The following is a 10,809-nucleotide window of genomic DNA, read 5'->3' on the forward strand; positions in this document are numbered from 1 at the left end:
AATAATTGTTTTTTTCAATAAACACTAATAACATTTTTTTAATATGTTAAAGTAGCTTGGCCTTATTAGAGCTTGTCTGCTGGCCTTTTTACAGCACAATTCCTATCAAACATTTTTTTTATTTCTTTACATCTGCACTGTAAAATGATGTGGTAATGCAGGGATGTCTTTTTGTTTTATAGCTCAAACTGGAGATTAGAAATTTCACCAAGGATTTTTCCATTGGCCTTTTGGATTAATATGGGAATCTGTGGGGAAATAAAAGTACTTTTATTTACTTTTTTTCTAAACTTTTCTTCCATGAAGATAAATTTTTTCTGAAATTTAATTAAAACTCTTTTATTTTTTGTTGTTGTAAATGACATAAATTACTAAATAAAATCAAGATAATTTTGTTTTAAATCAGAATAAATAGCCTTAAAAAATGGTCCATCCTAGTTGTGAACCAGATTTTAAAGATATAAAATAAATATGGTTTACACAATGTGAAAATGTGCAAACAAACATTCAATGGTCAAATTCCTCCTTTAACTGAGACGACCGGAGTCAAATTTAGATGTATTCTCTGAAAACTGTGAGCTGTGTTAGATGTAACACCCTCAAAAGTCTACTGCATGTAGCTTCCCTTATGGACAAATACCAAAATGTAAACAATAATTATAATAATATACATATTTTTTTAATAATCATTACTAAGGTGTTACTTCCATGAAACCAAGATTTATTTCTAAAGTAATCAAGATACTGCATCGACCTTCCCAACCACATTCACAAAAATATGAAAACATTAATTACAAGAAAGTTGGGTAATGTTTTCATATGATTCATAATTCAACATTTATCTTGTTTTTGTGAATGGACAGCATTTTGGAAATGATTCAGCTTCCTGTTTCCTGTGCTGTTTGACACTGTTGCCTGTGTATAATGGCCGTGATGATGAATGTACCCGTCAGAAACCCCACAAACGTCTTGTTGCTACTAATCATCGTATCTCTCACTCCCTCCCATGTTCCCTCCCAGCGTGTTAAAAGTTTTGTTGAGTGTCTGTCTTCATCTCGGGCTCAGCATCAGCAGTGAGTCATCCCTCCGCCCACCTGCTTCTCTTCACCTCCTCCCCTCTTTTCTCTCCTCTTTTTTGATCTCCTTAAACCTCACTTCTTCTACTTCTTTGCTACAACCCTTCCTCCCACACACTTGGCGGGTATGGGTTCATGTGTGTTTTTGTCGTGTGGTGTATAAGCGCTGTAACAGAACCAATCTAACCCCCCACCCTCATCCCCAACCCCAGATGTGTTTTGCGCCCTCCTGCGCCCTCCACATGTAGCCTAGCATGGCGAGGCGCTCATTCGCATGTGTGCGTGGTAGCGTGGAGGAGGCACGGCAGAGGGTGGCGCCGCCATAGGCAGGGACTGGGGTGCAGGCCCACTCGGGTGAGGGTGTGGCTGAGGGTGGGAGTGGATATGTGAACCCCTGGACAGGGTGGAGGTGGCACCTGGGTGAAGAGGATGTGGATATGAGGAGGAGGTGGAGGAGGAAGAAGCTGGTTGGAGCTGGTAGCTGGCAGCTGATGACGGTCCAGAGGAAGAGGGTGTTGCCTGGGAGCTGCTGCCCCCCTTGGGAAATGGCTGCTGGGGTGGAGTTTGGTTGAGCTGGATGGAGATGTCAGAGGAGACATCGGAGGCACTGCGGCCTCGCTGTGGTGGAGCCCAGGAGTCTGGGTGGAGGTACTGGCCGCTGTAGTCGCTGCAGTCGGACATGCGGGGGCGGTACAGTGCAGGGTGGGGCCGGTAAAGCTCCTCCTCAGCGTAACGCTTCATGAAGAGGTAGACAGACATCACTCCTGCACCCTGGAGACACAAACAAAATACTGCAACGTTACAGGATATCCTGTTTGTTGTTTTGTAGATTCATCCAGTGGTAATATTATTTGGTCTGATTAGTTTTTCTTTCGTTTTTTTTAGGTTTGTTGTTAAGCATGATGTATCTCGCTCTATTAATCTGGCTCTTTAAACACAGTCCTCTGCAGTGATACAGCATGTCTGTCATGCTTTTCCAAACAAAAGCAATGTAATTCTCTCCACAGTCCATCATTGTGGCAATGATGGACTGTGGGGTGGGCCACTTATATGGACACACCGTAATAACATGGGAATGGCTGGTGATATTAAAGTCCTGTTTGTGGCACATTAGTATATGTGAGGGGGCAAACTCCTCAAGATGGGTGGTGACCATGGTGGCCATTTAGAAGTCAGCCATCTTGGATACAACTTTTGTTTTTTTCAATAGGAAGAGGGCCATGTGACACATCAAACTAATTGGTAATGACCACTTGCATTTGTGCATCTTTGAGTGTGATCCTGAGTGAATCAGGGGGACAACGTCAACTCGACAAGTCTATGAATGTCGAGAAAAGTAACACCATTGTGCTGGTCACAGTGCTGACCTGATGTTTCTTTTTGGAGATAAAGTATCTGAATTTCAGGAGCAGAACCATGCCTCCAAACACACTCCTTCTGGTTCTCATCTATATATGTTCCCCCTGTTTGTTCTCATTTACGTGCCCCACCCTCTGTCCCCTTTTCAATTCTTTAACTTCTTCGCTTCTCATTAGTACATGTGGATCTGCCAGGCCCGGGAGCCACCGCCAGTCCCCTTCTAGGTCTTCCCTGAACTGCAGCTCAATTCATGTCCAAGCCATTTACCTTTATCTACTAAAATGCTGTCAAACCTCAAATGAGGACGTGGGCCCAGCGAGTGAATTGTAGCTTGGACACAATGGAGTCTTGCACTGAAAACTGCTATTTGACCTCTTGGTTGAGTCCCATCTCTCCACCAGCGATGAAAGAATTTGATATTTGTTTGTGAAACAAGTTTGAGGTCCATGGGAACAATGACCTTAAAGGAGAAGAACAATTTAGTAGCTTTTCCTTATGGCTAATATTTGTAATCACAGCTCAGGTTTAGTTGCAGGTAGACTTCTTCCCTATCATCTATAGTAAGATATAGAAGCTATGCTTTGGGACTATAAACCTTCATTCAAAAGGAAGAAACGGTAATCATTATGCAGTCCCAACATGCACCAGTGCTGCCACTGCACAGAGGAAGGACCTTGCAGACATAGATGATTGAGTTTGGTGTGGAAGAACTTGATTGGCTTGCACGGTCTATCTGATATCATTGTGTTGATGTTTTTCTAGGATCAACATTGCATCTGACAAATCACATAATTATGATGTCATAGCTTTGCAGCTTGGACAATAACTTGCCGATGTCCTTTCATGAAAAATCTTTAAAGAAACAGATCAATCAACGTTTTGTAGATCCAGGAATAAGACCAACATGATGAGTATCTCACATCGAGAGCCTTGCACAGAGTCCTGACCTCAACCCAACAGAACACCTTTGGGATGAATTAGAGCAGAGACCAAGCCAGACCTTTATCTCCAACATCAGTGTCTGAGCTCACAAAGGCACTTCTGAAAGAACTTTCTAAAATCCCCAAAGGATTTGAAGCTGTTATAGCTGCAAAGGGTGTGTCGACATCACATCCTTTGTAGCTATAGAATCTATAGATTAAGAATGGGATGTCACTCAAGTTCACATGCAGGTGAAGGCAGACGAGCAAATACTTTTGGAAATATTGCATATATATTATTGCTATCTTTCTTATAGTGGAAGTAGTTAGCTTCTAAAAAAATGTTAAATGATTGAAATCACATGTATAATCCAAAACATACCTACTGGCTATAGAATTTCAGATCTAACTGGCCATATTCAAAACAGCTCTAGTAATATAGTTTAGGATAGACAGCAATGCAAGTGACGCTGATGCATTGACAATGTCTGCCAAAAAAACCCATAAATTAGATGAAGCAGGAACAGGCTCCTCTCTCTCTCCATCCATGACACGACAACATCTGCATTGCCTAAGGGAGCCAAAGTGAACAATGCAGAGTTCCCAGAAAATTCCCATACGCTTAAAGATTTACTAAACACAAGAATCAGCATCATCCTCCCTAAAGTGCAACACACCATAAGGAGGAGGGTGGGGGGATGAAATAAATCCGTACTAATTTTGCAGAGAGTTGACAAAAAGGCTCGGTGCTCCTCAGCGGAATGAGCCATTATCAAAAATGTATTCATGTTTTCACCCGGGCATCCGCTGAGCATTCACAGCTCATTCACTATTCATCCACAACATCATCGCTACAACAACCCTGAAACCTGAATGCTGATGAACGTGTGTGTGTGTGTGTGTGTGTGTGTGTGACAGAAAAATTGTGTAGTTAAATGTTCTTTGCTATTCCAGCACAGGTTAGAAGAAGAGTGGGGAAGAAAAGAGAAGATAAGGCATGGAAAGAGGGCAGAGTTAAAGAAAATAAATAAAAGGAGAGGAAGTAAGATGAAGGACTGAAGTGATAAAACATGGGGAAAAAAGAAAAAAAAAGGGGGAAGCGAGTGAACGGATGATTAGAAAAGAAAAAAAGAGAAAAAAAAAAAAGAAGAGGATGCCTGAGTGACACATGCATGAGTAAAGATGCTAAGACGGATAAACCCATGTCAAAGGAATGGAAAGACGACAGGTAAATGAGCGAAAAGAGGATTAAATAGGAAAAGAGGGGCAAGACTAATAGAAGATTAGGAGGAGCGTGTGATTACAGCAGGTGAAGACGCGATAAAGACAGATGACAGCCACTTTATGGGCACGAAAGATGGGAAACAAGATGGGAGGATAGAAGAAAGGATAAAAATTGGAATAAATAAGAAAAATTTAGAGGAAATGGAGGACAAAAATAAAGATGGGACGTGAATTTAAAAAAAATTAACAGGAGAATCAAAGCAAAAGCTAAGCAAGAAAACATGAGTCAAAGATTTAAGCGAAGACTGGAGGAGAAGAAAACAGGATTATAGACTGAAAGATAACTGAAGAGGGAGGACTAAGATCAAAGAAACGATGGTGAAAAAAAGAAGTGGGAAGGGAAGAAATATGAAGTAAGAGAGAAGAGAGCAAAGAAGAGAGCAAAAGATGAAGTTAAGCCACACCATGCAAGAGGACAGCAGAGGAGATAAGAAGAAGAAGAAGGAGGGGACAACAGAGGATTAAAGAACTGAAGATAAAAGGAGAGAGAAAGAGACAAGATAAAAGTAGAGGACATATAAAGAGAGAAAAGACTTGAGTTAGGCAGAGAAGAGACAGCAGGAAAAGGGAAAGGAGAAAGACAAAAGGGACAGAGATGAAATGGAAGGAATGAAGGATGAAGGAGGAGTGGAGCACCCTCTTTCTCCCAGTGAGGAATATTTGGATGCATATGAAGCTGTGCTGCGACAGAGCTGCTGCCCTCAAGTATTCAAGCTATTAACATTTATGAATATTGATGCGGGCAGGATGACGGGCTCCTACGCAGGCACTTTTTAAATGTGTGTGTGTTTAGCTGAATAAGTCTGCATTTTCAGCAAGCGTGCATGCATGTGTGTGTGTGCGACTGTGTGTGCACATGTTTAGACAGCATGGTCGACATCCAAGCAAGATTCCAAACAATCTCTGCATGAACATTAAGGCTTATAAATGTTGAGCAGCAGCACATTTTTGTGTCACTGGGAACTTCTCACTGTGCCCGAGCACATCTGCAGTGTGTGAGTTTTCCGCTCAGCATGCGATCACTCACGTGTTTGTCTGTGTGCAGCAGCTGTGCGTGTTCGTGCTTGATTAACTCTTTGAGAATGCGTGTGGTGGTGCGTATTAGTGTGCTTCAATCACCTCTTTGAGGAGGAAGGAGGAGGCGGCAAAGGCAAAGGACCAGCCGTAGTGATAGTGGAAGAACTGCTCAGGCTCTCGAGGTCGGTTCATCACCTCATCGTTAATACTGGAGATGTACAAAACCAGACCCACCACCAGACTAAGACCTGCAAGAGCACAAATACACACATATGGTAATCACACAGTGAGAAAGATAGATGGTCCCGCTCTATGATAATATAGCGTATCCACGTCTCCTTGCATAAGTAAAATATAACATCAGAAGATGAGTCAAGTGTTGGATGTTATTCTGAGCCATCTGCTTTCCCCAGAGCAGGCACTGGAACTCCCTCGGGAACAGGGTATTCCTGCAGGCTGGTAACCTCTATAAACACATATCTGCACATGAATATGCAGAAGTCGAATGAAAGGGACATGATTTAAGTTACAAAAAGCTTTCTGGTTTTTGTTTGCAGTCTGCTTGTCATCACATTTGAGTAGGCTGCAGTTAGATGCTGGTACTGTGCAGACCCTTTAGGAAACACAGAAGGTGTTTTATTTTTCAAAAACGTAATCTCAAAAACATGGATTATTATTTGACAGCGTTAAGGTTTTATTTGGTTTTCTAATATATAGCTTATATCTGCTTTCATAAACAAACAGCAGAGTACGGAACAGGAAAACTTGACCCAAACACCTTTAAGATCACACGGGAACACCTAGCTGTAGATAGTTGTAGATAAGCAGGACTCGAAACTCAAAGGGATTAAGTAAGAGAGGCAGATTTATTGCACTGTAGAAAAACTAAAAAAAAAATACAAACTAAGAAAACGTAATCTAAACTGGAACCAAAGGACGTGGAAGCTAGGAAACAATAAACAGACAAACTAGACGCTAACTATGAACACCAGGGAGCCCAAGGACCACAAGAAGGACGCACAGCAATGTGGGACAACGCAACAACTGGCAGAGGAAGACAGAGGACTAAATACACAGAGGATAACGAGGGGATGGGAAACAGGAGGGAAACACAGCTGGAAGTAATCAGACAAAATGAGACAGGGAGGAAGCAAAACTGAATACAGTTGTGAAACACAGGATGTGAGACTGTGAAAAGAAAACAGGAAACAAGACATGACAGACTACATATGAAATGTGGACACAGGGGAGGCAAGGACACAGAACCATGAAGCATACGACATCAAAGAATTATAACTGAAACCAGAATTTACAGACCCAGTGCCATGACACTATCTACTGTTAGTCTTTAACCTCCTAAGACCCGAACTCTTCCACAGCATGCATTTTTAATTTCTCTTTGATATTTGGGCATGAATGTAAAAATAAAGAATTACCAGATTTTTTTTACCTTATTTTTCTTTTTATGAAAAGTCAGAGCCACATATGAGGATATTCGTTTAAAATTTTGATAGAACAGTAGCAGTATAATGTCCTCGTAAGTGGATATCAGGCCCTTGTAGAGCAAAATTGAGTATTTTGGTCTAAATAACCCAAAATGTGATGTCCACATATGTGGACGCCAGGTCCTAGGAGGTTAAAGTTTAGATAGCCTCTGTTTGAGACACAGGGTGTGATGTACTCAACATGTGTAGATGCCATAGGATTGTTTATACATTTTAAGTTTCTCTTTTCAATTAAATATGGGGTTCAATGTATTTGCAAATCATTGCATTCTAGTATTAGTTCATTTTACACACAGTTTTTGAAGCAGTCATGGTCCTACAGTGGATTCATTAGCTCATCTCCACTGTGGAGAATAGTTAGGAATTAAAAGTATAAATGGATTAAATAACATATCTAAAACACATACTTCTGTTTTTTGTAATAAAACGTGACCACAATGACTCAAAAATGATAACAGCTCCTCTGTGACCTTTACTGTCACCTTTTAGGGCTCCTGGAAATTAGTGTAGCCAAGAGGTTAAGATGAGTTTACTCTGACAATTAAAATAATGGACTGTCACTGTAAACACAGTAAGACAAACAACTGTACATACCAATGTTTTGGACAGGGCATAATATACTATAAGACACCACTATATACTCAGCTAAATGTGCAAAGTGTATCATTTTTGAGTCAAAACAGTTTCATGTTAAATACAAGAGCAAAAGGAAAGAAACAAGCAGCTTATTACATTTAGTTCTCTATCCTTCATAAATGTTTAACAAACCTCCAAACTACAAATAACCAGTAAATCAGGAGGGGCGAGGCTAATGCTGCATTCCCCGGTTACCCTGAAATACTAATCCCATCTGAATGGGCCTTTCTTCTTGTTTGTGCGTGTGTGTATTTGTGTGCATGTGTGCACTTTGTAGCTGGAATAGCTAATGATAATGTGTCCTGCTTGTACTGTAAATAGGCTGAGAAACAAGCTGTGCTGTGGCAAACAGAGATAAACAAGAACACAATCCCACAAACACACTTCGTATGGGAGAAGCGAAGCCTCATTAGGAGTGCGTCAGTTCCTCCCCTGTCGACAGACTAACCACAGCAACTGACCTGCAAAATCCTTCAACAGTGAAACCCTCTCATTCCAAACACAGCAAATGATGCAGATGCTTCCACTTAAAATCACCTTACAGCTCATTTTCTCTAAAAGTGTCACCGGCGGATTCATCTCATAGACTGTGCTACATAACACTGAAATAAAGAAATAAATATATAAACGTAGCCTACATGGAGCTTCCAAAAATGTGTTAAGCCATATTTAGGCTGCTACACTGACATGTCACAGAGACTCTGTAGCTTAGCAGATCTGCTGTGCTCCTCCTTAAAAATGTAAATGCATGTCGGACACAGCTGCACAACACGTCATGAATTATCCTATCATTGTTTTCCCCTATGTTGATGATTGAGACAGCTTACAGTGAAGACAATATTATTTAGGGACATTGTAGCGATTGACCCAACAGACTGCAACAATTTGAGGAGTGTTTATTGCAAATCGCATAAAAATGCTTGAAAAATACATGACAGGTTCAACACCCACTTTAGCTGTTCAGCTGGTCTCACACACACAACTTCCTCCAGCTCTCCAGCTTCACTATGTAAAGGGAGAAGCCTCGTTAGTGAAATCCCCGACACCTGTCCCTCCAGCCTCCTTGGCACTGCCTCACTCCTCCCCTGCAGCTGAGCCAGGGACCACACCTCCGCCACAGATATATTTATCAAGCAATAGATGCAACAAGCACTACTCCTGACTGAAAATACATGTTCACTAGATACCTTTTCTTTGTGTAACAGACTAATATCTAGGATACAAAATAGTAATTGACCTTTCAATTTCAAGAAAAGATAAAAGTTGACAAGAAAAATCCAACAAAAGACAACAGGGTGCATGATTCAGGTGACTGAACAAAAAATGACTTGACTGGGTGTTGAAAGCATCCCACCTACAGAAAAGTCAGTACATATCAAAAAGGAAATTGTTATCATATACTGTATTTACAGGCAACAAGACTTTGGTGAGTACTGATCTATATTGTGATATTTTTAAGTTCAACGTCAAACCGCTCTATTAGTGGAAAACGAAGGACATTAGTCTGAACACTGTATTTCCTTCATTTGGCCATCAGATGGCAGTGTTGTGAACAGAATGCACATCTCAGTAAAAGCCTCCCAGACATGTGGTGCTAGGACCCATGAACACACATGAATGAGCACACACACATTCATTGGAGAGGAGGTGGAGAAACAGCAGAGAGGGGAGAAAATTACTGGAGGAAGGACAGACAGGAGAAAACAGAGGAAACAGCTGGTACACAGTCACCATGTTATAACCTCAGGCTGCTATGTGACTGATGGCAAGTTTTCACAAGACAAATACACACATGCTGATTTTCTGCAACCGCGTGATGTCATTCTCACTGATATGTGGAGCGTGCTCTTTTATGGCAAACAACAAGAGAACAGCGCACAATAGAAGTGAGCTTAAGTGTCGTCAATTTGCTGTTCAGAAGTGAAACTGGCAATCATCAGCCATCGATTTCTCACCTAACGCTTTCAGCCGTGAACAACAGGACAGAAATCTTCTACTTCTCAAAAGAAGCCCAACAATTGTTGTTGATTTTTCTTTTTTTTAAGCCACAGAACTTCAGCAAAGGTGAAAAGAGGCTGTCAGGGTTTATTCTGAGAGTCTGTTTTCCAAACAAACAAACAAACATAAAACTAAAAAACAGAATAAAAAATATAAAAACTGATCCTCTTTCAGATGCTCTTAATAGACCTTTTTTTTCTTTTTTTCATTAGTAGACTTCAAATTCCCATTTAAAGACCACATAATTATAGAGTTTCAGTCTTAATGAAATGTGGCATCGACGAGATGGTCATGAGACCAGTTACGGCTTGGAAATGTGCAGCTGAGGAAAAGATAGATGCAGAACTAGAGGCAGCTACAGATCCTGAGTTGGGAGTGACAAGGACGGAAAGGATTAAGACAACTCTGGTTGGACTCATCAGCTGCAAGAGAGGTGTTGTTTAATTAGCTTGGACACATGGAGAGGACAGATACTGGGTATACTGGGAGAAGGATGTGGAAAAGCGAGTTAGAATAGAAGAAGACCGAAGGTAGTTACGAGATGCGGTGACAGACGACATGCAGGTGTAGTTTATATAAGATAGAGGTGTCACAACACCCATTATTTTATGAAGGCTTATTGTTTGAAGATTTACTTTATTTTCACTTAGCTTTTAGAAACAAGATGCGATCAGCGACAAACATGAAAAGGGCTGAAAATCCAAAGATATACAAGCTCATCTGGCCATCACTCATCGATCACAAGGCGACCCTAAAGCATGCCCTCTTTTATTGACCTAAATAAAGGTCAAGGTCACGGGAACTTGAACTCATCAGACGTTTTTAGTAAATGCACCTATGGGGTGAATTTTAAAATCCTATGTCACCAAGTTATCACATTCACAGACTTGGGTGTCCACTGTGCCCACCCACGGACACACTGGGTAATAACACATGATATATATTTATAAAAGGGAAAATAATGAAAACATATATATATATAACAAACAACACCCAGCACGCCCCTGCGGGCGG

At 41.0% G+C, this 10,809-nt stretch overlaps 1 protein-coding gene across 2 annotated transcripts in view; it reads right to left on the bottom strand.

The window, feature by feature from the left end:
• Nucleotides 1-357: 357 nt before the first annotated feature.
• Nucleotides 358-10,809, bottom strand: part of LOC102206512 (voltage-dependent calcium channel gamma-7 subunit-like) — a 38,901-nt gene continuing 28,449 nt past the window's right edge. For both annotated transcript variants that reach the window (XM_005745191.1, XM_005745192.1), the window contains exons 5-6: nucleotides 5,759-5,904; nucleotides 358-1,847 (exon numbers count right to left, since the gene is read on the bottom strand). In XM_005745191.1, coding sequence (XP_005745248.1) covers nucleotides 1,326-1,847; nucleotides 5,759-5,904 — 668 coding nt within the window. In that variant the 3' untranslated portion in view covers nucleotides 358-1,325. The remainder of the gene's footprint in view (nucleotides 1,848-5,758; nucleotides 5,905-10,809) is intronic.

The sequence above is a fragment of the Pundamilia nyererei genome, unplaced genomic scaffold (genome assembly GCF_000239375.1).
Source record: "Pundamilia nyererei isolate P.nyererei 1_Seehausen unplaced genomic scaffold, PunNye1.0 scaffold00155, whole genome shotgun sequence".
Classification (NCBI taxonomy): Eukaryota; Metazoa; Chordata; class Actinopteri; order Cichliformes; family Cichlidae; genus Pundamilia; species Pundamilia nyererei.